Source organism: Athene noctua, chromosome 2, assembly GCF_965140245.1.
Source record: "Athene noctua chromosome 2, bAthNoc1.hap1.1, whole genome shotgun sequence".
Classification (NCBI taxonomy): Eukaryota; Metazoa; Chordata; class Aves; order Strigiformes; family Strigidae; genus Athene; species Athene noctua.
The window spans coordinates 147973598-147997572 of NC_134038.1; the positions used below are offsets into that span (position 1 = coordinate 147973598).

The 23975-nt window shown below is 39.4% G+C and overlaps 1 protein-coding gene across 3 annotated transcripts in view; it reads right to left on the reverse strand.

Annotated features, from left to right (window-relative positions):
• GADL1 (glutamate decarboxylase like 1) overlaps nt 1–23350 on the reverse strand; it is an 84620-nt gene extending 61270 nt beyond the window's left edge. The window contains exons 1-8 of one of the 3 annotated variants that reach the window (XM_074900578.1): nt 23180–23350; nt 11768–11923; nt 10860–10986; nt 9078–9168; nt 8273–8379; nt 6596–6711; nt 1457–1536; nt 1287–1341 (exon numbers count right to left, since the gene is read on the reverse strand). In XM_074900578.1, the coding sequence (XP_074756679.1) occupies nt 1287–1341; nt 1457–1536; nt 6596–6711; nt 8273–8379; nt 9078–9168; nt 10860–10986; nt 11768–11920 (729 nt within the window). In that variant the 5' untranslated portion in view covers nt 11921–11923; nt 23180–23350. Of the gene's footprint in view, nt 1–1286; nt 1342–1456; nt 1537–6595; nt 6712–8272; nt 8380–9077; nt 9169–10859; nt 10987–11767; nt 11941–21594; nt 21707–23179 lie in introns of those variants that run through there. The other 2 variants (XM_074900577.1, XM_074900576.1) reach the window with 2 other exon arrangements.
• Nucleotides 23351–23975: the final 625 nt, after the last annotated feature.

Here is a 23975-nt window from a genome sequence, read left to right on the forward strand (position 1 = left end):
CTGAGCTTGACCTTTTTTAAAAAATTATAAATGCCAGAGGATTTCTTTCAAATAACCATTGAATTTATTATTACATCAACAAACAAATTCTGGTTTTGCAAGAGCAAAGAGCTCATTCTCCTGTGTCAGCCTGCTTCCTCTTGCTACATTCTACTTCAGTCTTTTTCCCTCCAGCTTGCTCAAATGAGTAAGGTACAGGTTGTCCTCCACAGAAAAGTACAGAAAAAAGCAAGCAGGACAGTTTGCTAGGTCAGTAGGGTCACTATGTATCAATAGTTATGCTCTCTAACATGAAAGTCAAAGACGATGGTTGTCTGGAAGAAGATGTATCTAAATCAGATCTTAGCAAAAGTTTCTAAGTTATGCAGTGCGTGACAGGACAGCACTGCCTTGGCTTTTCTATCAGCCACAAAATTAGGTTTCCCCAAAGTAGGATTCCAGGGTAGGTATCATCCCGACCACGGACACTGGACTAGCTGCTTGGTACTCACAGATTGTGGACTAAGGGCTGAGCTCTGAATCCTATTGCTGATGCACAAACTGGAAGCGAAAAATAAAGTGAGCTAACCAAGCTCAGAGAAGATGCTCTGCACCTTAGAATTCACATTCAGTCCTCCAAGCTACCTAAATTAAATTATGTTGACTATAGTAACTGCCATCTTACAGACTGTGGGAATGTATGTTAATGTTTTCCAAATAAACATCAGTACATTTCCAAATGCTAGCCTTTGACTTTCTGTTTGGCAAAGTCCCTGGGGGAAAAGAGGCAAAGAACTGAATGTCTGCACTCTTGCTACAACACTAGAAAGGAACAAATTTAGCATTTGTAGCTTGTATTATAGTTTTAGAGACTAAGCCGCATGTTACAATTCTTGCTCACTGCAAAGGACAGAGCAAAAGCTGCTGTAATTAACTGAAAACCCTAGTTTTTATTTACCATTTAAGGAAAACAAATACTGCATCCATTTAAAAACGGATCAAGGGCAAAAGAAATCCTAGAAGAAATGTGCTAAATACTTCAGAGCAGCATTGTACTCGGGATTTTCATTAGCAGTAAACACCCTGTGGAATTCTTCTCTCTTGTAAGACTGTAGCACCTTAGAAGTCTTGGCTTGTTCCACAAGTTTGTGGCAAACAGATTGCACCTATAACAAGGACACTGTTACATTAACTGCCCTATTTTTAAAATTCATTCACTCTTAGTTTTTCTTCCTTTCACTCAGACACAAAGCACCCAGTCTGCATACACTCCTCCTCCTCGCTCCTCCATGCTCTCCCCCTCTCACCTCTTTCCTGGCCCGCTGGACTTGTTTCTCCAGTTCCTCAGGTATCATCTTACCTCTAAGGGACACAGATTTAAAACTTTTTCAGTTACATTTAAATAGGTTGGTTATGTACAGCACTACTGCATTTTAAAAAGGCTCAGACACCACAGCCATGGCTTTTGCTTGCTTACCTTTCATCTGTTTTGATGAAGTAAACATTCTCTGTACCAATACCCAGGAAGGAGGCTGCCTTCTTCATGGAGTAATGACACTGTAAATGAAAGAGGCATGAAAAAAAAAAAAAAAAGTACACAATTAAAATGAAAGAAAGACATTTCTTAGCATAGGGAACAGTGACACTGAAATTAATTTAACAGCAGCTAACAGTCATGACAACAGCATATTCTATGCAAACAAAGCTACAGAGCACTAAGACCATCTTGTATTTAACACACACTGAAGACTGGGAAAAATAAGACAGAGATCTGTATAATGTTTAAAATGTGGGTTTAAAAAAATTAAAAAGCTCTATTCCATACAATTTCTTTTAAAGCTAGTTCTGCATTAAAATGAAAAGTAAAAATTTTGAAGTGTCATCAGGGAAGAATTATTAATTGTTTGGTTTAGTAGAACTGAGCCAAAATTATCAATAAGTAAGAGTTAGGAAATGCATGAGCAGAAAGTTCCAAAGACTATTGAACTCAACAGAGTTGAGTTCAGCTAGAAGCAATCAATAAGTCTCAAAGTCCAAAAGCACCACTCCTTGGAAATTGGACCTTTAATTAGGATGTATCTTAGGATATATCTAAAGCCTCCATTACTTTATCCTTTAATTTTTCTATATGCTTTCTCTAAACATCAGCTGTTGGCCACTGTCAGAGACAGGATACTATGCTAAACTGACCCTTGGCCTGATCTAGAAAAATCTGTTCCCAGGATCAAGAAGCTCAAGTCCCAAGACTTACCAAAGCCTTTAGATGTGCTACAATTGGGACTTCCAAGGCTTTCAATGCCCTATCTCTGCAAAAGGGTCTGAAAATCATGGTGTTGTGAAGTCTGTCACATGAACATGAATCTTAGAAGATATAATGAAAGCAAGCAGACTTCAGACAGGACTCAGCACATCTTCAAAAGTAAATACGGATTTCTGTAAAAGGCTCCAGTCTGGTCCGGTCTGCATTTTTCAGAAAAGGAAGTTATTATTTCAGCAAAGAATTTTATCTATGTCTCATCAGAGACCTCTTTGAATAAGTAAAGATCCATGCAGTCCAGTTCTCACTTTGTGCTGAATAAAGGTCATTACTATATGAAGCCTGTGAAGTGAACATAAAAGAAGAAGCCCCTTCACCTTCTGAAAGGATGCTAGAAATGGGTGTTTATTCAATCAGAATGTGGTAAAATGGGTCTGGTAGGATACTCAAGCCCACAGTCCACTCTACTTTTTACAAGCTCTTTTCTGTTAAACAAATATTTGAGGTATATCTTACCATATTTCCAACATTTGCCTCTATAAACACCTACTCTACTGTAGATACTATTATTCCAGCATAACATTTTATAGTCTAATTCCAAAACAAGAGTATGCTGATCTCAGCTAAATCCATCTTCAAGATTAGCCTGGGAACTCAAGATACAGTAACCTTCTTAATCTGAAGATATTTTTAGATGTCAAAACCACTCTGAATAACCTGCAGCATGTCAAATGCCTACCCACTCAATGGAGTCAATTTTGAGAGTACACAGCATCTCATAGGACTACACAGTTCTTCTCAGAATCAAGATCATCCAAGCCATGGAGTATCACTGTTCTTCTCAGAAAATAAAATTGGCTCTTTTTCGCATTATTACTGAAAAGTTAAAATAACGCATACTCCAGCAACCATGAAGATGTCTAGAATTGTTACGTTTCATACAGGAGGTGAAGCCAGGTGGTTAATTAATTCCATTTTCTTTCAAAGAGTTCACACAAATGAAGTTACTGCAGAACGTAATTATGAAAAATGTACAATATTTTAATGCGTGGGCATGAATATATTAAGGGTATTAAAGCCTGTCATGCTTATTTTGATGAGATGGATCATCTCAAAGGGCTGCTCTTCTTTCTGACAAAAAGGTTTCCCCCACCATCACCCACTTTTTAAATAAAGGCATACAAAGACACTACCTGATACTATCAGGTTTTAAGAAAGCTTAATTTTGTAACATGACACATCCACAAAGCCCTTAGGGCTCATTCATTTAGACTGTTACAAGAATAATAACATGCATAGGTGGATAATTAGTCTTACATTATACCAAATTACATCAATAATGGTAACAGTGATAGTAGAGTGGCTGTGTGTTGTTCAGTAGAAGTTCGGAGATGTTTTCAACTGATTAGTGAATCACTTAAAATACAAGTTGCCTTCATCACTGATTTCTATCTATTAGGTTCAAATGAAAGGTATGAATCACCAGGAATAATCAGATTGCTCCAAACCGAGAAAGAACAGACCTGCAAATTCAGTATACTAGTAAACAGCAATGACTAAACCATATTGTTTATTATAAAAAATGTTACGGAAGACTGGGAAAAAGATGAAAGAGGCTTGAGCACTTGAAAGATTATACCAAAAAGCAGAGGGAAAGAGAAGAACAAAGGGAATACCAAAATAAAACAGGCTGCAAGATACATTATTTCTCGCCTCCACAAGTGTTTCTGTGCCTCTTGGAAAATTTTGTCAGGTCTTCAGTAGGACAGAAAAGGGACAAGACTTTACACTACTACATAGACTTGGAATATGCTTTCTTTGATGAAAAAAGTCTTTTCAGTTATAATGACTGAAACATACAACAATTTCTGTTTTCCCCCGCTATCATTACTAGAAGCCATTATGCTAAATTACACCACATAATTTAAAAAAAAAAAAAAATAACCAGAGAACATTTAGCAGCTCCAGTCAACTAATTCACTTGTTCATAGTTCCCTTTACCAAAAAAAAGAAATAAATAACCAGATAAAATGTATTATTTGTATCTAGATTATATATGTAATTTTAAGTAATAATTTTAAATAAAATGAGTTCAGATTCCTCTTGCCATGTCTTCTGCAGTTTTGTTTGTTTGGACACATTATTAGATCTGTAGCCATTTGTAGTAAGAAATGAATGCCTTTGAGCACAAGATAAAATTGGAACAGTGCATTTAAAATGCACTGCTGTACTATTTTAACTATAGCTATAGTTTTCATTTCCTAATAATGTTTGCAAGGGCAAGGTACTTTCCCCCTTTGCTCATTAAAACAGAAGATAAATCTGTATTTCCTTGATTTTGAAAAGTTTCTTAGAAACATGATTGCATAAAGCAATTACATTATTACGAGATTGTTTTATTACTCATTTTTGTCCATTGTAATTTCAACAGGGGACGACATGGTGAGTTAATGTTGTGCTCTCTCACTTTATTACTTTCATGATCAAGCTGCACTGGGGAGGAATTTAGTTTCATTGCATCCAAAAACTGCTCACATCAGCATGCACATTTCAATTGTTTACACATCCTCTTCTACCATCAGTTAACTCAAATTTAGCAGATTTCTGCCTTTCAGACCAATGCAATACATTCTTGAGTCAGAATAAAGTTCAAATGAGACTCAAGTAACAAAAAGTGATAAAAATGTGTGCTGACACCTATAACTACAACTGTATTCAGCTCCTACAGAGCCACAAATCATCCCTGAAAAAAGTGGGATATAACAATTTCTCTACTGCTGCTACTGTCTCAAGAGGAACAATGGTCCAGCATGAGAACTATGGAGTAGTAGCGTAAACAGTGTTCATTGCATATCACCATAATTTTAAGTAGTTAAGTATTTTACTTGCAGGAACAAGAAGCCTTTTTATTACTGAAGGCCAAACAGAGCATGCAAGGACCTTGGGTGGGCCATGTATTAAACATACATCTTCATGTTATCCACAAATATGCAAGAAATACATAGCCCCACATCACAAAGAATTAAGTCACTGACAAGTCTATGCATTCCCCTGCTCTACAGCAAAGCAACTCTTTCAGTCTGCCAAGTGCCAGACTGAAGCTCTGGGACTTGGCAACTCAAGGCAAAAAACATTTCATTTGAACACAGTGTTGAAGCCAAGCCCTAAAAATCACACAAATGCCTTGAGCAGCCACGTGTTTTGACTCCTTATCAATACTTTCAGTTCATTATAGCCTCATGGCTTTTCCACATCCCAACACTGTTTGCCTGAATCACACTGAAGACAAACACAGATTATTAACTTCTCCAGGTTCTTTTTTTTTTTTTTTAATCATTTGCTCCTCCAAGTACCTCTTCAGTAAAAAAAAAAAAAAAAAAAAAAGGCGGCGGAGGCTCAAAATAAAAACAAATAATAAAAAATTAAGATTGTGTGACACAACCACCACCTTTATTTAGAACATTTGGATTCAGTTCCAAAATGTATGTGCTGTCTTGGACAACTTATGCAATACCTTCATCCCTCAGGCCTCTTCAAAATAAGCCTCTCTTCTATTTACACTGAAAACTGTTTAGAGCATAAACTTAAAGACCTGAAATTGTTTCAGTAACTATATATATATATACACTTCTTAGTACAACAAGGTTCCTACTTCTACCAGGGCCTTTATATAGTGGAGTCAGAATTAACAACTCTGTACTAATCAAATGATAAACTTAAAATTGGGGGGATAGGCAAGAGAAAAAAGCCACCAAAAAATCTGCTTCAGAATAAACATAGGAATGCAATTCAATTTCCCACAGACAGTTCAGACAGATATTATTCAAAACTTCCAAAACTAGCCACATATTTTCAACTATTTAAAGAAGAACTGTCTAAAGATCCAGCATTTTTTTCCGAAATGCTTTATGGTAGGTTTGGTTCTGTACCATAACCAATCTGTGTTTAGACATAGGGCACAGTGGGAGCTACAGAACACCATCTCACAGGTCCACAAGTGCTCAGCTTAGCACAAATTAAACCTACAGAAAAAAACTTTGACATCCAAAAGCTACCTATGGTTCCTGCTAGACATTATGCTGTGAGAAATCAAACGCTGCAGACCTCCATAACACACCACATGCATTCTGCTTCAGGTTTGCCCCACATACAATCTTTTCTTATATCAGCAGTTTCCAAGAGCAGGAACATCTGTGTTTGTTTTCTGAAAGCAAGGAAGCTTCTGCAGGGAAATTTACCATCAGACTTCTCCACTTAGCTCCAATTCATTGTACCAGTGTCCCATCAAATACGCAAATGATACAGTTTTGCAGTCATTGAAAAATAAAGTTCAAAAACCATTTTTTGTTTTGTTTTTACCTCTTCTGAAGTGAACAGGACTAGTCTTGGCAAACCTGAAAGCCCTTTTTCCTTTATCTCAGGACAAAATTTGTATCTTGCTAAGTTCATAGCATACATATTAGAAACAGAGCCACCTGCAGAAAAAGACATACAAATATTGTATTATTAGCCACAGTCCTAACACCTGTCCTGTGTCTGAGTGCTTGACCTATTAGGGAAAAAAAACAAAACAAAAACAAACATACAGCAGGCCTATAGATGCATCCATCATAGCTTATTTCCTCCACCAAAACCTACAGACATAAAATGAACTTTGGGCTCTGCAGTATGCACTGAAACAGTGTGTTTGAATGCTCTTTGGGGATATTTCCTGAAGAATAAGTACTGTGCTCAAACAGTCCTCCCCAACAGACAATACCCTGTAGCAGCTCCTTCCCATTTACACTGAAGCAGTGCCAGCTCAGCTGCCCACACCAAGCTCAGCTGTGGCTGCACCGTACAGAGCCTAGGAGATCTCTTGGGCAACCAGGCCTCAGAGAATTATGGGGAGAAAAAAACCTGTGAGAAAAAAAACACAGTGAGTGGGAACTGGAAGATCTGCAAGGTAAGATCTGAATGGGCTTTATTCACTTAAAAGAACAAAACCAAAAGAAAAGAAAAACCCTTACATAAAACTAGCACAAAAAAGTACAATTCATTTCTCTTTTGACAGTATCTCAGAAAGTTTTAATTAAGCAATTCTGCTGTAATAGCAAGGATTCTACTGAAAATACGCATCAAATCTGATGTGAAAAAATATCCATACCATTAATTTTTTCTTTTTAAAAAAAAAATTTAGGGGATTTTAGTTTCTTTAGTTATTTATTTTTCTACTACTAGGGTAGAATTACTGACTTGGTTTTGGAGGTGGAGTTTAAATCCATTTACCCGTTTAATTTCTCACCCCCAAGTTAGATAGAAAAGCTTCACATATAGCTTGATAATTCATTACCCAAATAACCTATCGAATTGGTTTTGGAGGTGGAGTTTAAATCCATTTACCCGTTTAATTTCTCACCCGCAAATTAGATAGAAAAGTTTCACACATAGCCTGAAAATTCATTACCCAAATAACCTATGGAATCATATTAGGCGGCTTATTTCAATACAGTGGACTGGAATGTTACTTTACAAAACAGCCATGCCTTATCGAGAAGTTTAAAAAAATATTTGTTTGGTTGGCCTTATCGTAACATTTAATAAAATTATCAAAACTCAAAGGAGTTAAGCTCATGACACTCCCACCAAGATAAACTCTGGCTCCCACAGCTGATAAAAAGGATACACAGATCAGGGCCCTCAGGCACCACCAGTTGGTGTCTAGTTGATAAATCAGCTCCCTGCCTATCAACCAGTTTGACTCAATCCAATGAGGCTGTTGGTACTGTTGTTAAAAAGGTCAGGAAGGGTATCAGTTGCAATTAATTTCCACATAATTATATTTAATGTAGAACTGCTTTCATTCATTCATGACCAGATTCATAGACTTATTTCTAGAAACACATAAAATAAGCCTGGACTAAACAGCTCTGTGAGCACATTACTGGATTTTTGCATGCATTTTCAAATATTCTACAGAAATCCAATGTTTGTGGAATTACTGGTATTAGTTGGTTTATAATGAATGACTCAGTTTGAAATCTGAACTGTTCCTACCTGGATTAAATATACCATCACCTTCTTCCCAGCCTATGAACTCAATCATTTTCTTGATGACTGCTTCTTCCACCAACAGAAACACAGGAGATACTTCATATGTATATCTGTACAAAAATAAAAGCATCATGACTGATATTAAGACTACAGAACTCATGCCACAGAATATTGCTAAAACGAGATGAAGGTTTCTTGCACCTTTCTCTAATCTATCAGGAAATGACCACCATCAGAACTCTACAGTAAAACCTCTATGGATTTGACCCAGTAGATCAACTGCTTACTTCCTGACAGCATCACATTGACACTTTCACTCTCAAAGTAACACATCAGAGTTTGCTTTTAATTTAATCACACACTTAAATTTCAACTATAATAATCTACCGAAAGCAACAATTACTTTTTGTTTAGGCTTTACATTTGCAAGAAAACAGTAGATAAGTAACAATCCATTTTCATTCAACTCTATGCAGAATGCTTCAAAAGAAATGAACAACTGAGTAAGTCTGATTAATTCCTTTTGATTCACTAAGTAAGATAAAAGTCTAGGTTTAAAAGCATTGAAAAACAAAGATCTCTCCTCTTAAACCCCACCTCACAAACTACAAAAAAAGGCCTCATCAGATTAGCCAACCTTCTGGTGAACTATTCAACCAATCCAGACTGTTTTCTCTCCCAAATTCCTACACAATTCCTACCTCCTCTGTAACACTGAAAACAGAAATCAGAGGTGGGAGGGAGCAAAAAAAGCTGTTATTCCAAAAAACATGCTAATTTGTCATCAAGAGGACAAAGATACACTTACACACTTGGGTTCAGTGCTTCTGTAATGAAACGAGCCACTAATGAGTAATAATCTATTCCAGCATACAGCTGATTGAAAAATCTTGGATGACCTGAAAATACAGATGAAAAGCAGGCAATGACAGGATATACATGAAAAGAGAATATATCACAGACCCTCTTAGTTGAGCACTGATCACTGCAAAACACAATTCCCTCCATCATTCAGTATTTTCTGGAGTTACTCTCCTTTCCTTTGGTTAGACAATTCTTTGAAAGTAAATTTAATAAGCACTTTCAGGTCCCAAAACAAGGTTTGAGATGTAAGTAGTGCACAGAATGAATGTGAGTTGCTCACAAGTTTTACAAATAATAAAAAAAAATTTTTAAAAAAGGGATTGATAATTTAGTATACACAGTGGCTTTTAACAGTGGTCTTCAGAGGCCACAATGGATGCTCAGTGAAATTTTGCTTAACAGTAGAATACATGAACTGGCTGATCCCAGGCATCTGTGCCTGTGCTCCCACTGAAACAGAGAGAGGCACAGTATAACAGCTTGGAAAAACCTGATACAGTTTTTGACAAGTTAAGAGAATTTGTTTATCTGCCTTGAAACACTGAGACACAACTAGTTATGAGAAAATTCTATACTCTTGTTAACTATAAAAACAAGTCAGTTCAGTAGTGGGATCACCACCCAAATTTTAATCCACAGCATAGTATTTCTACATGCAAAACCAGGTAAACTGTATTGCTTCATTTATATTGTATCTGGGCCTTCAATAAATGTTAAAGACTATTTGCATAGCATATTTTTATATACAATATCTTTTCTAAGATGACATAGTGTAACAAATGAAAATCTAAAGGCAATTTGAAAAGATAAACAGAACACCTTCCAGTAACTCAGTAATTATATCTGCATATTAGTAGTGTACTCCCCTTGTAGATCAATATTGCTACTTTTCTGTGGTTTCCAAAGGCATGCTTTCTCTCTCAAAATTATTTTATGGTCTTACTTTGTTAGCAACAGCGACTGTAGCAGGGAACATGCCCTGGAAATGCACAGCTAACTATATCAAATGTCCTTCTCACTTTCCAAAACACAGCCTAAACTACGCCACATTTGAAATCCTAAACTACTGATCCACAGCGCTATTTCCTGAACAGATGTTGTTCATCCCTTTCCACTAAAACTGAATTAAACTGAAATATACACATGCTGCAGAAAGGTTAGCCATAGAAAACTAATCCTGCAGACATGTGGTATACTGTCTCTGAAACACTGCAGGCTATCTTCTCAGTGTCTGGAATAGAAATTACCTCCTATCAGCAAATTAACACCCTATAAGACTATTGCTCAAAACACCAGGAGTAAATGTAGGGTAACCTTCACTAAGAATGTATGAGGGCAATGATGGAAACTCCACTCCTCACCACTCAGACAGCAAGGAAATCACATACAAAGGTCCTTCTCCTCCCTGTTTTGTTAGACTGTTATACCTGTCTAGGTGACTTTCACAAGACTTCAAAATTACAGAATCCACCATTGATGTCAATGGCATTACAGGAATTAGTTTTCGATTAGTTTGACATGATTACACACATTTTAGTCAAACCTATGGTGACCAGCATTCAGTCAAACAATGGACATAGGGTCAAATGTTTGCATACTTGTATAGGCAGGCAGTAAACAAACATTCACATCCCCAGTCTCCTGAAAGGTGACAGAACTTTGTAAACATTATCCTGTCTTCCTAAGTTATCATACAAAATAACTTCACTAGAAATCACATTCTTACTAGTTTTGACGCTGTATTGTATAACATCCCGGCAGAGCTGCAAGAGTTTCTGATGAGATTCTCCAGTATCCCTCATTTCCAGGTCAAGAATCTGCTTCAGTGTCTCAGGGGCTTGCCATTCACAAACCTAGAGATGGAGATGAAGGGGAGACACCAGCAGTGAACAGGTTAGCCAAGAGGAAGAAGTTATAAAGGTACAAGGTAAGCACCACAATCAGCACTGGTTTCACAAAACTGCCCACTGCAGGACAGCATGCCACCAGAAAATATCTCTGGTAAACTGATCTCATCGGATCCTGGTTTTATTGTGTCTCAGGCACTGCTTGACCATAAAAATTAGAGTGGGGAATGCTTGAAGGCAGAAAAGCACAAGGCCTGCAGGTCAAATTCTGTCCTTAGGTAAGGATTTGTAATCACAGCATTTTCAGGTGCTGTTCTGTCAGGGGATATGAGCAACCAGAGCATGCCCAATGGCAAGCATGATTCATTTACAGCTCCTCTTCCCATACAGCCTCTTAAGCAGGGGTTCTACAAAACCTATAGCAATCTCATAATATTGCCCTTTCACAGTGGTACCACATCCACTAGTCCTCCTCCTCCAATACCAGTGCCCCTGAGAAGCAAACAAGTAACTCCCCCCACCCCGAACAAGAAAAACACTACACCCATCTCAAAGAAAGTGACCATTGAACTCGGAGATTAAAAAAGTCATTATTTTCTGGCAAATATATATGCTAATTATGTTATTGAAAGGTTTTATAATATGATCTTTCTTAATTTGTAAGGCTGTATTTCTATTTCAGAGCCAGGCACAGATTAGAAACAATTCTGAGGCTACTTAAAATGCAATAAAATACAGCTTAGAAAAAAAAGTATTTACTGTTCATTGCAAAACTCTATGGCTTTACCTTTTCTGTTACATCATTAGCTTTCTGGATGACCTCTTCCATTACAATCTTACAGGCCTCTTCCACAAACTTCTCTCCTGCTTTTGAGTCCATTATTGGACCATTTAGGATAACCCCATCCACCAAAACAGCATTCTTCTTCTTCTGGAGCATCTCCTGTTTGCAAATATCAACTGTAAGGTAAATAACTCACCATTAGAGCAAGGTCTGAACAACTAATTCATAAACTAAAAAAACATTATTTCATTGTTGAAGATTTAGTCAACTTAAGGAAAAAATTCAAATGGCCTTTTCATGTGTACAAAAATCCTAGATTCTGGTGGAAGAATCTTTACAGACAAAATACCTAATGTGTTACTTCGAACCTAAATTGTTATTATGTAGGTAATAATAGCCTACTGTATGGTATCTACTGCTTTCTTAGCATACAAAAGCATGCAAGGCACCTTCCAAACACAGAGAAAATCAGAGTTCTGGCCTAGAACATGATAAAGCTGGATAAACAGAAATAAAATGCAATATAATAGACATTTTTCTTAGCTGAAAATGTTTCCCTCCACATGTCATCCCTCCTGCTCCTTGTTTTCATGAAGTCATTTTCAGCTTTATTTTCCATGACTTTATGCTGCTCCTTCCCACCGGCCAGTCCTATTGCTCTGCCTTCTGCGTCCTCTGCAAAGCATCTCACTGACCCATGCTCCATGAAGATAAAACCTTTTGAGATTGCCGTCAATATTGCATACCTGTACTTCTTTCCTTTCTGCTCTTATGCTATTAAGTGCCCTTGGTCTCTAATTACAGTAATTTGCTGTGCAGATTATCTTGTCTATTCACTTCAGCAATGATCTCTTTCCTCTCCCTCACTTTTATCCATGAGACGTGCTCTTCTGATATGTTCCATAAACACACTGCTACTTCCTCCTCTACATTACTTCTGAAAGCACATCCAAGATGCTTATAAGACACTGGCCAATAGCAGCAACCACATATCTATTTCATGTATTGATTTCATATGGCAAGATCAGGACTCCAGTTTTAATCAACATGAGGATAAAGACGAAAGTGAGACATCTGGAGATATCAAGGGAACAGACATTTGAAACAGTATAGTGCTGAAAGGAGAAGCCGTAACTACCATATCCAAATTATCTGGGTTAAAGACAACATCTGCCCACTGATCTCACCTTAGCATAGGTAAGATCTATGAAGCCAGACAGCACTGGCTCGAAGGGTCATCTTCACCTACCACGAGGATGGTAGAAGGGTAAAGATGTATGAAGGAGAAAGTTCTATGCCCAAAACAACTTTATCTTCTGCTTTACCTTTTGCTCCAGTTACAAAGTACAGAAGAAAGGTGCCTTTTTCACAAGTCTAAACAAACAACTGAATTTCCAGAAGACTGCCAGACACTTCAGCCTGACACATTCATCATGCTTATCATAATTCCAGTTCCTTATGCACAGGAGGATATAGAAGAACAACAATGCTGCCTAGAAAGGTGCATGAATTCAGGGTCCATTGATTGAAAGAAACCCTGTCAATCTCATGAGCTTTTATTTACTGACAGCTCAGAGAAGCTCTTCAGTTCATTTTCACTTATCAGGAGAGGTATGACAAGCAAGATAAAATTCTAACATAAGATGGAACCTCAGGTTTCCCATAACACCAATGACAAAAATGAAACCCCCAGTCTTCACATTTCTGAAATCACTTCTATTTTTAATCCAAAGGGGCAATATACTAAATTTGGTTAACAGAGTAGCCTTTGGCACATTATTATAGGAGAGGCATAAATGTTCCTGTGGGACAGATACAGAACAAGCAGGTAAACAGTATTACATCTTCAACAGGCAGAGCGAAAACCACAGATGTAAAAAACATCAATTCTCATCATGCTTCCCAGCACACCACAGCTGAGGCACTGTACAGAAACTGCAGCTTTGAAAAAGCCTTAGAGGTTTCTCTCTGAAAACACAAGCTAGAAGAGGTCAACTTTACAAGACTTAAAATGCCAAGTATTAACAATTCCTTGTTAATAAAGGAATTGGAAGGCATCAGGTCCTTGGGCACACAGAACAGGGACTATTTTTGGATTGAGAGTTAGTTATTTGATGCATACATAGCTGCCTTAAGTACTAACCAGAGTTTAACATAAACACAAAAAATAATTTCAGCCTCAGCATCACTTGGAGATGCTACCATCTCCATGTATATCAAAGGTATTTTGTTTCTACAGAAAAAAAGACAGGATCTTAAAAAAAAAAGTATACGGGAACTAATATCTATTGCAGAGCGCAGATGTTGCTACTTGGTTTAGTTACAAGAAGAATAGACAGTGGAGCAAGAGAACTCGCTAACTTTTTTTTTTTCTTCCCCCCCCCCACCTCTCAGATCTCTGCTAGAACAAGAGCTGTGCAAAAGCTTTCTGTTGGTAACTCCATCAGCCCTAGTTCTGACACTTCTGCACAGAGATGTTATACTAGTACTTCCATGACACTACAATGATCTCTTCCAGGGATTCTGTGAAAAGCAAAAGCAGAACTTTACTTTTTCTACCAGGTCTTTAGGGGGCTGGGTGATAGGTCTAACAACAGCTCCATATCTGCAGCAAGTCTGTTCACCTCTACACACAGTTTTACAGTCTCCATAGGACACTTTGTGGAGCCTGAGGAAGAAGACATCCTCTGGAAAACAGGTGATTGCCTACCTCTAGTCTCAACATATCTGTGTTGGGCTTCAGGCACAGTCTATGAAAAAAGAAAGGTAAAGCAAAGGGTCAGAAGGAAGGGAGAGAAAAGAGCCTTCATTTCAACAGCAATTTACCTGTGTAAGGCTCCAGCAAAGAGTTCAGGACTTAGCCCACATTATATTTCATGAAATAATACAACATGCTATTATTTACTGCTCTCCCAATAATTTTTTGGTTATCACCATTTCAAGCTGAACTTGCCGAGCTAAATTCTGCCCTGGAACACCATAAGACTATTACTGGAAATTAATAGGAACAACTATTTCACAATCAGCAGCTAAATCAAGACCCAGATATACACATTTTCTGAGGTAAAGGTCTTCAGGTTTTGCAGACCACTGCTGGATATATATTCTAGTCTCATCCCTCATGATTTTACTGCAAATCCTGTGATACTTAATCTTCTACTTATAACTGTCTGACTTCTGGAGTTCTTATGAGAATTCCAAACCCTTCTTTATTGAAAAGTAAATGTGTTTCCTCTTGGCTGCAGTAAAAACCTTGAAGAGGAAAACTAAGTAGATGATAAAAGTCTGAATTTCCATAAGATTTTTTCTTTTTATGACATTTTTAGAAGATCCTATGACCAATTTATTATGTTCTACATGGTGAACCTCCAGAAAGAGTCACGGTTCACTTTTTACGTCACAATACATAAATAGTATGCCTTTAACACCTGCTCAGAGCTCAAGCTAATCTAAGAAACCCAAGCTAAGAAACACAGTCTTTACAAGCTGATAATTCATGTTGTCGCTTTAAAAAATGAAAAAAAAAATAAATCATACCTCATGCTAAAAACATTATTTTCCAAGAATTTCAGGCCTTTTACATATATACCTCAAATACACCTGATAGGACTAAGGGAATATGTTCCACATGGAGTCCACTTCATACATAAAGCATCTTGTCACATATACCTTTTTTGTTTTCAAACATGACAGACCAACAATCTAGAGATGTGGCTGCAATAAATGTATTTTTTTCTATTTAAGAATACGGAAACAGACTCCTTAAGTAGACTCAGAAAACAGACTTCCAGAAAGTATATCAAATGCAATTTCAGCCAAATGGCTCCAGGCTTGAAAGAGAACTAAAACTTTACCAAATGGAAGTGCTTTAAATCAGAGATTAAGGATTACTGACTGTTCAAGATATCCTTCAGCAAAGGAGAAGACTCTTCATTTGGAGAAGATTCAATCCTCCTCCAATTGAAGACAATTGGGCATTTAGCCACTGGCTTCAGCAGTGGCAGAATCAAGCCTGTAATTCTCACATTTCATCCTGAATGAAATATTCTATTACAGAAGCTTAAGGATTTCCAACCAGCACTTAACTGGAGCTGAAATAATGTACAGAAAAATAAACATTTTTTCAGATGGATCTTTATGCAAGCACCACCCAGTATTTTAAAAGCTGCATCTGTGTTTCCATAAACATATAGAAACTTTCACTGCTAAACTCCTGCACTACAAAAAGAAACTGGAGCCTTGTACTTGGCATGTTCTGACAACATTTGGGAGAGTAGAATAAAATGCCCAGAAAGATTTGCTGCTCACAAGGAAAAGGCAGAAACAGAAGGGGGTGGTTGTGAAAGAAGAGCTTGTGCTTGAATGCCAGAGCCAAATCCTGTTCAGTTTATGCTGTACTAACACCACCGACTATTCAAGTGAATGCAAAAGGCTGGCTTTGGCCAAAAGCTGATCCCTGCTTTGTAACAAATGCAACAATAATTGCCAGCATTATTTCTCATTCTGTATGATCTAGCCATGTTCTTTCAGAAGACCTCAGTATTTTCTTTCAGTGTGTCCAGCAAAAGAAAACAAGTGAACTTCAGTGTCAAGACTCCACACCATCATGTTTAATGGATTACTGTGGTGCCATATCGTGTATCAAAGTATTAAAACACAAACCTGTCCTGTACTGTGCAGCTATTTGAGTCCCTTAGCGTATGTAATCTTTAAAGAAACTTGTTTCTTTAATCACCACTTTCTGTATGGCTATGACTGAAGTAAGCCATTCGTTTTAAGGCAAAATACACTGTTTCTTAGTAAACTGATTTCCCAGGTCTGTTGCCAAGTAAAGAAGATGCACGTTTCTTTGAATCCAGTATATAAGCTGACTTGGTGTCCTGGCAAACCCATCCATATGAAAAAAAAAGTAGGCACATGTATGGTAGGGCTCATGCAATTGCCCCTATACTATATGTTCCTGTTTTGCACATTTATGGACCAGGCCCTTTGTGGACAGGGAATAAGTTGGGTGCTTCCCTTCAGAAGGCCTGCAACAGTCCCCCGCACACAGGAATCCTCCAACTGTGAAAATGCAAACATGACCTTTATAGACCATGACCCAAGCAAAATAAAAATACTTGTGTCCAGGCTCAAAGGCCTCTCAATAGACTCTTTGAGCACACTGCTAGCACTAAATGGCAACAGCACAACAAACGGGTCCTATTCTCTGTCCCACACCCGAATTTCCCATTCTGAAAGGGAAGGTTGAGAAAAGAGAGAGAAATTTGGAGAGGAGCCCCAGGAATGACTATCTGACAGGGAATGCAAGGTCCCTACTAGGAGAGAGGTTCTGCTTTCAGAGATGTTTCCAAAGTCCTGTGGGGACACCTTTATTAGTTGAACACTCATGACATGTTGCACCCATTTGCTGTGTGCCAAGAGTCTGCTATACACAACAGTACTAGGCAGGACATGCTAAAAAAAACAATAAAAAAAAAAAAAAAAGAGGCAGACAAAAGTTAAAAAACAAGATACAAGAATTTTTATGTAGCCAAACCTCAGGAATTGATGTTAATATTTAATAACAACTCAATGCCCTAACCAAGTAACTGCAGGAATGATTCATGCTGTAACATTTCCAATTAGGAAGAAAGGCTGCAGAGAATCAGAATTCACCTTGATGCGAAACTGAGAAACAGCAGATGCCAACTATGAAATGGAAACCCCCACTCCCTGACCCCAATGAGACTCTCAGCTCACATGTTCTAATTTTTAACATCTGCCAACAGTATAGGAAGCATCCGAGAAACAAAAGGGCTTTTATTTTCATTAGAAGTTACACACTGATAATGAACATTTAATGAGTATTCCTTTTTCTGTGGGAAAGGAATGTATTTACAACATTCAAGTCAATTACAGGTACTGTGCATGGGATAGCAGTTAACTTCAGGAGGCAGAATTCAGACAGAAGTAACAAATATATGTGTGGCAGATACAGAATATAAAGAATCCCTGAGACTTCTCTGCTTCCCACTGGAAAAGTGAAAGTGGAAGAAGTGAAAGTACAACTGGGTTTTTTTTCCAAATGGAAGTCCTGCAACTTGATTCGAGAGTCCAGGACAGCCTGTAATTTCATGCAAGAGCTGTATGTTTAGTCCTAGTATAAAAACAATTTTTGACCCCAGTCTTTAAAAAAATCAACTAAGAAAGCAGTAATTTACTAAAGCTGAGTTTTCTGGGATTCAATGCAAGTTAAAATGTGAAAATAGATGAAAAGTCTACATTTCATTTTAGGAAGTTTTACCTCTACACTCAAGTTACAGTCAAGACAGTCAAAACTTTTTTCCTGTTTCTTAACATCATAAACTCTTCAATATTTTCCATTTCCTATGAAGGATTTACAATTACTGGTCACTAACTGATGTCTCTGATATTGCTCTGAGATAAGCCCTTATGTACTAACACGGGGAAGCTAGTGCATAGTAAATCAGGATGTAACTTTCCAGCCCACTAGGTCCTCTGAACTAGTTCCTACGTAGACATTCATAATTTATTTGCATATTATGTATAGGAAAGTAGTTCAATCCACTTTCAAAACAGAGCAAGCTGCCTTGCACAGACTATTATAACATTGCTGGTCAGATCAGCAGAGACCAGTAACACAGATGAGGAACCCAGCAGGGCCCTGAATCCATCACTTCAGATGGTGCCTGCCTTGATTTTCCTGGGTGGTTTTGGGAAACCGTTCTGAGCTGCAAGAGGCCAAGCTGTTGGGTGTCAGTAAACACTGGCAAGTACCAGCAGAAAACACTAGCAGACCTCTTATTCGGCTTTTTTTTTTTGACCATGCCAAAACTTCAATCAGTCATTTGAGATCAGCATCAACACTGCAACCAAATAGCAGGTACATACAACATTTGTTGTTTGCTCTTTCCCCTTCGGGCAAGTGTAACAGCTTTTTAGCATGATATACTGGTCCCAAAGGGGGCTCAATAATCCCTGAACAATGGAGTAGGTCTGCCTGAGAAAAATTAGTTTAAGAAGCTCAATGAGACACAAAGCTGTCCTGCAGTGTAACTAGAGGAGGGAAGCCAAGCTGCTTATGAGACAACCTTTCTTGGTGAAACCCTGACATTTGCCAATGGCTAAGATCATATTTATGAGGCTTTTCAGCTTACATAAGGTGAAACGTGACAAAGGGCAGAGACATTCAAGCTTTAGAATCAAAAGCTCTTCTGAATTATCTAGGTTTATCAGCTACTTTGTAGAGTTATTGCTACTTCACTAAGACAAGACCTTGGTCTCTAAGAACCAGTCCTCCTCATATATATGGCACCGAAAAACCTCTGGTCACGTAACTTTTTCTTTACAGACACCTCTATTTGCTGATACTTGACAAGTTTCTTATTTAAAAAAAAAAAATCAAGATCACATATACTCAAGAAACAGTAATAGAGATGGACATACACACATATGAACCAGGTCTAAGACACCTTTTATTACCCTTAGACTTGCCCTAACAATAAACATCAACAGAAACAATCTCCACTGACACGCCACAAAGCAACAACCACTGGTCATTTAAATTTATTATTCCCCCATTGCACATGTATAAACTCCACTAATGTTAAGATAACTTCCGTGCACAGATGGGAGAATTAAAAAAGGGAGGAAATGGCCCCAATTTAGTCATGTCCCGCTGAGTATCCTTGAGGTATCAATGCTTTACAACTACCCCCCCAACAGCCTCTACAGTTTGTGACAAAAGCCGAAGCAAAAAGACCATAAGAAATTTAACTTTTGATTTTTGCAAAGCCTGACGGAGTAGTTTCTGTAAACACTGGGGGTGAGCATTAGGACTGACTATCCCAAACCTGAATGTGGGGGGCAGGGGAGGTCAGAGAAATACAAAGACATAGATTTCAATGTATCCGCTTTTTCTGTCTTGAACATGTAAAAAATTTTTATGGAAATACAAATGTTTTTTAACGAAGCAGGCTGCTTAAAATAATCAAGGGCAGGGAAATTAAGGCACATGAAATCTGTTTAACAGGCAATAATAGCTGAATCAGTATGCAACAAAATCTCTCAATGCATTAAAAAGCAACAATTCTTTGTTGCATAAGTGACAGCTTAAAAGATGTCTTAATCAAGAAAGAAAAATTATTTATTGAACTTCCCAAATGTCAAATTAAGCTTCTTCACTAAACGTTCATTAACTGCCAAGAAAAGTCTTATTCACTTTAAAGTACAGTGAATGCACTCACACAGAATGGCTCTATTTGGTGCACTTTTTTTCTCGCAAACTTATGTTTCCCCTCCTCTGATGAAGTGATATTAGCAAAGATCCTAGTATCTTTTTTATCAGATCAGATTTTAAGACACAGGAGAGATCCTATCCCTCTGCTCTGACCAAAATACTAACCTGAGTGTCACGTTACCAGAGCTTTAAAGTCACCCTAACTTTCAGTATGTTTTACCATGCTTCACATTACACCTGTTTGAGATGGCAACACAGCCACATCTTACGTGAAATAAACATTTGCTGACTCATCTCCCCAGCCTGCTGGAAGACGCAAACCACATAACACCCCAAACACACCATATACACACAGAGCAGACAGCAATTCAGAAGTTAAAAGAGCATCATATTGCATATATGCCAGCTGCTCCCTTCCTCTTATGATTTCCAGCTCCAACTCTGTTTGTTGTACTTGATGAGCTAGTAACTTCCTTGAGACTCTGCTTAATAGACCCAGCCACTATGCCCCACAAGGATACATCTCTTTTTTTTTTTTTTTGGTCCCAATACAGAATTCTCTAGGCTTTCTCTATGCCAAAACAACCTTGGAAAGCTACCCTGATGACAAATGACTGAAGGATATAAGCAGTGAAGATCTGTTTCTGCAGCTAGGAGTACAAATCCACAACCTGGCCCCCTCTCATTAATGGAATTTTTATCTTTTGTGTTAGTGGAAGCATAGCCTAAAAAATCCTTTTACTCATCCCTGCAGAGTCATTAAGGCTGACCTTGTGGACAGCGGTGATAATGCCTGAAAGAAATTAAGCTCACTTAGCAACAAGCAATATGAACCTCACAAGTGCTTGCTTTCTCTCTACATTAAGAGTCTTTAAAATTTAAAAAATACCAAAATGTGTCACACACACACACCCCAAGAGTGCTCCCAATGTGTTCACCACAGCAGCTGCTGCAAGGGTAACTACGCACATCCAAGCCTCCACTTTGCCAGCTGCTTCAGCTGTGCAAAGCAAATACAATGCTACTGCTGCAACAGTCAGGTGCTTTCAGTCCTTGTCTCCTAGATGTTTTCCCATATAATCTTAAAAGCTAAGAGCACATAAAACCAGTACTGAAAGGAGAATTGCACATATCAGCCCAAAAGGTCTTATTCTAACTGTGGATTCACACTTGCTAAAAAAAAGGATCCCACATTTCCACAGGGAACAAAAAGACCTTACCACCTCAAGAACCAAAGAGCTCCACTTCTTCAACAGCTCAAGATAACAGGAGCAAAATCTTTCTCCAGAACCTAAATTACCTGAATTCACAAATAAGGCAACAATCAATACTCACAGAAAAGGCTACAATGCAGCCCAACTTCCTTAACCATTTCACTCTCATGAAGCTCATTCATCCAACAGAACCTAGCAGAAAACAGCAAATAACCAAAGATAAAGGGAAGAGAGGACAGGGAGAGTAAAAAATTCCTCAGAAGAGATAAGGTATGCAGAAGTTACAGATGCTACTCATGAATAGGACAGAGAGACTGGAAAACCTGCAGCAGCAAGGGGGAGATGATATTATCACTAGACAAATTCAGTCTTACCAGCCCAAGCCAATGGTTTTAGAAGGAAATTAGACTTTTGGTAGCATACTTCAGGCAATATTTGAACAAGAGCACTACTACTCAGCCAGAGGGAACACCAGGATCTCAATCTTAGTGACTACTAGAAGCTTATCTTTGGTGTTGTCTTGGCAGAGGATATTAAGATAAGCTGCGTCAGAAGCAAATCACTTTTAGAGCTGTCACTCATACAGTACCACTCCTGCTACTCACACAGTACAGCCTTAAACTACTATGCACGCTCGAATGTATTTACTGCACACTAGAACTATCATGTAACTTCATAACACTCATTCAATTTACATCAAATCAAGCGAAAGGGAGTCATCATTCTTAAAATACTAAGTTTCAGGAGTTCTCTTTCAAATATATTGTTTTGAGATTCTCCATCAATACAGTGCTAATGACTTGGGTCACCCATGAGTGCAAGACACTGAACTTCTGGGAGACAAGCTAGACTTTCCCAACCTGGGACTAAAATCTTTTTCAGTGTCTCACCCATGCTTAGGGTAAAACTAAAAGCAACATACTAGGTCTTGAGACTTTTTGACTGTTTTCATAACAGATTCCCAACTTGGGGTAAGTGGAGAAATTCTTATCAAGAATATTGATTTTGTGGGAGAGGGAACAGCCATCTGCAAACACTTTCTCTGTTTTCTGACTTAGCAACCAGCTTCCACGCACAAGACCAAGGAATTCCTCATTTCTTAATGTCACAAATAATGACATACCTAAAGCCTAGGGATACCACAATTCAGTCTCTGAATTTTCTAAGCTTCTCCAGAAGTCTCATTATTGTATTAGGCATGTCTTCCACATTCCCAACTTTTATAAACATATGGTCAACTTTTTTATTACACAATGATGAAAGGCCTTCCTGCTAATGCAGGTAAACAAGTTAACTTGATAATACATTTATAAGACAGGATTAACTTCTCCCTTCCTGAGACCTTTTGCTCCAAAACAAATCACTGTATTGCCACACCCGCTTTACCTGGTGCCTGGGAAATAAAAAAAAAAAAAAACAAACAACAAAACCAAAAACCAGACCTAAAAATAAAAGGCACCCGTCTTTAAAAATCATTTATTTCGACAGAAATACTGTGCTGCAATGCTTTTCTAATCAGTGATGCAAGGTCTACCTTATTAAACCGTTCTGGCTAGGTTACTGCTGCGCTTTAACGAAAGGAGGCTACAGATAGATGCTCGGCAGGCAGCCTCCCTGCCCGTCTCCGCAGGTTACGGGGGAAGTTTCCGAGGCGGCGGGAGCCCCCCGCGAAGGCAGCCCTTCCCCTCCCGCCCCTTGGCTGCCAGCCGCCCCTGCCTCCCGCCGCCGTCCCGCCGTCCGTCTCCTCCCGGGGCCCGGCGGTCGCCGTGGCGGGGAGCCCCCGGGAGCCCCCCGGCCGGAGAGGACGGGCTAAACCGCCCGAGGGGTGGAGGGGGCCAGAGATGGCGGCGGTGGCCGCCACCCCGCCAGGCCCCGGGGGCGCCGCCCCGGCGGCCGCAGCCTGAGGCGCGGCGGGTAGCAAAGGCGGGAGAAGGCGGCTCTGGGGCCGGCAGCGTTTACCCTCCATCTCGCCTTCGCGGTGGGAGCCGGGTGCGGACCGCAGGGGAGAGGGGGGAGGCACTTCCCCGGCGTGGCCCTGGCCGCTCCCGCGCCGAACCGAACCGTCCTGTGCCGTGCCGAGCTGAGCCCGCAGCCTTCGCCCCGCACACCCGCAGCCGCCCGGCCGCTGCCTCCGGGCCGCCTATTAATACCCTCTGCGCCGCTGGCCCGGCGCCAGCCGCCTCCTCCGGCAGCGGGGGGGCGGCTGACGGGACGCGGCCGGGCGCGGCGGAGGGGGGAGCCGCCCGCAGGCCCTCCCGGCCCGGCTGCCGCCGGAGCGTGAGGGCACCGGTGGCGGGGAGGCCGCGGTAAGGCAGGAGGGAGTTTTTAAAGCCCGGGCGCTGCCCTTATTCCGAAGTCAGGGACTCGGTGCTGTCGCTGTTCGTGACAGAGTTTGTTTCGGTGCCTCACAACCCTTCGCGGGTGAGGGACGGGGAGGCGCGGGCAGGAGCCGGCTCCTCAAGGCACCGCCGGGGATAATTTTAAGGCCTCCAGGTGCACTGTAGCTGACCTCCTTGTTCCAGCTTATTCTAGGACACCAGCCCCATTCAACGCGACGACGCAGACCTTCTTAATTCTCATCCCTTTATTGCCGTGTAATTGCTACCTCAAAAAAAACAAAAGACAAAAAAAAGCAAACAAGCTTTCTTCTTGACAAAAGGTGTTAGTGCTGATGTCACAGAGAAGTCTGAGAGTGTCCAAAAATTAACCACCGAAGCCTTCAAAAGATCATGTCTTCCATTAAAATTCGGGCCTG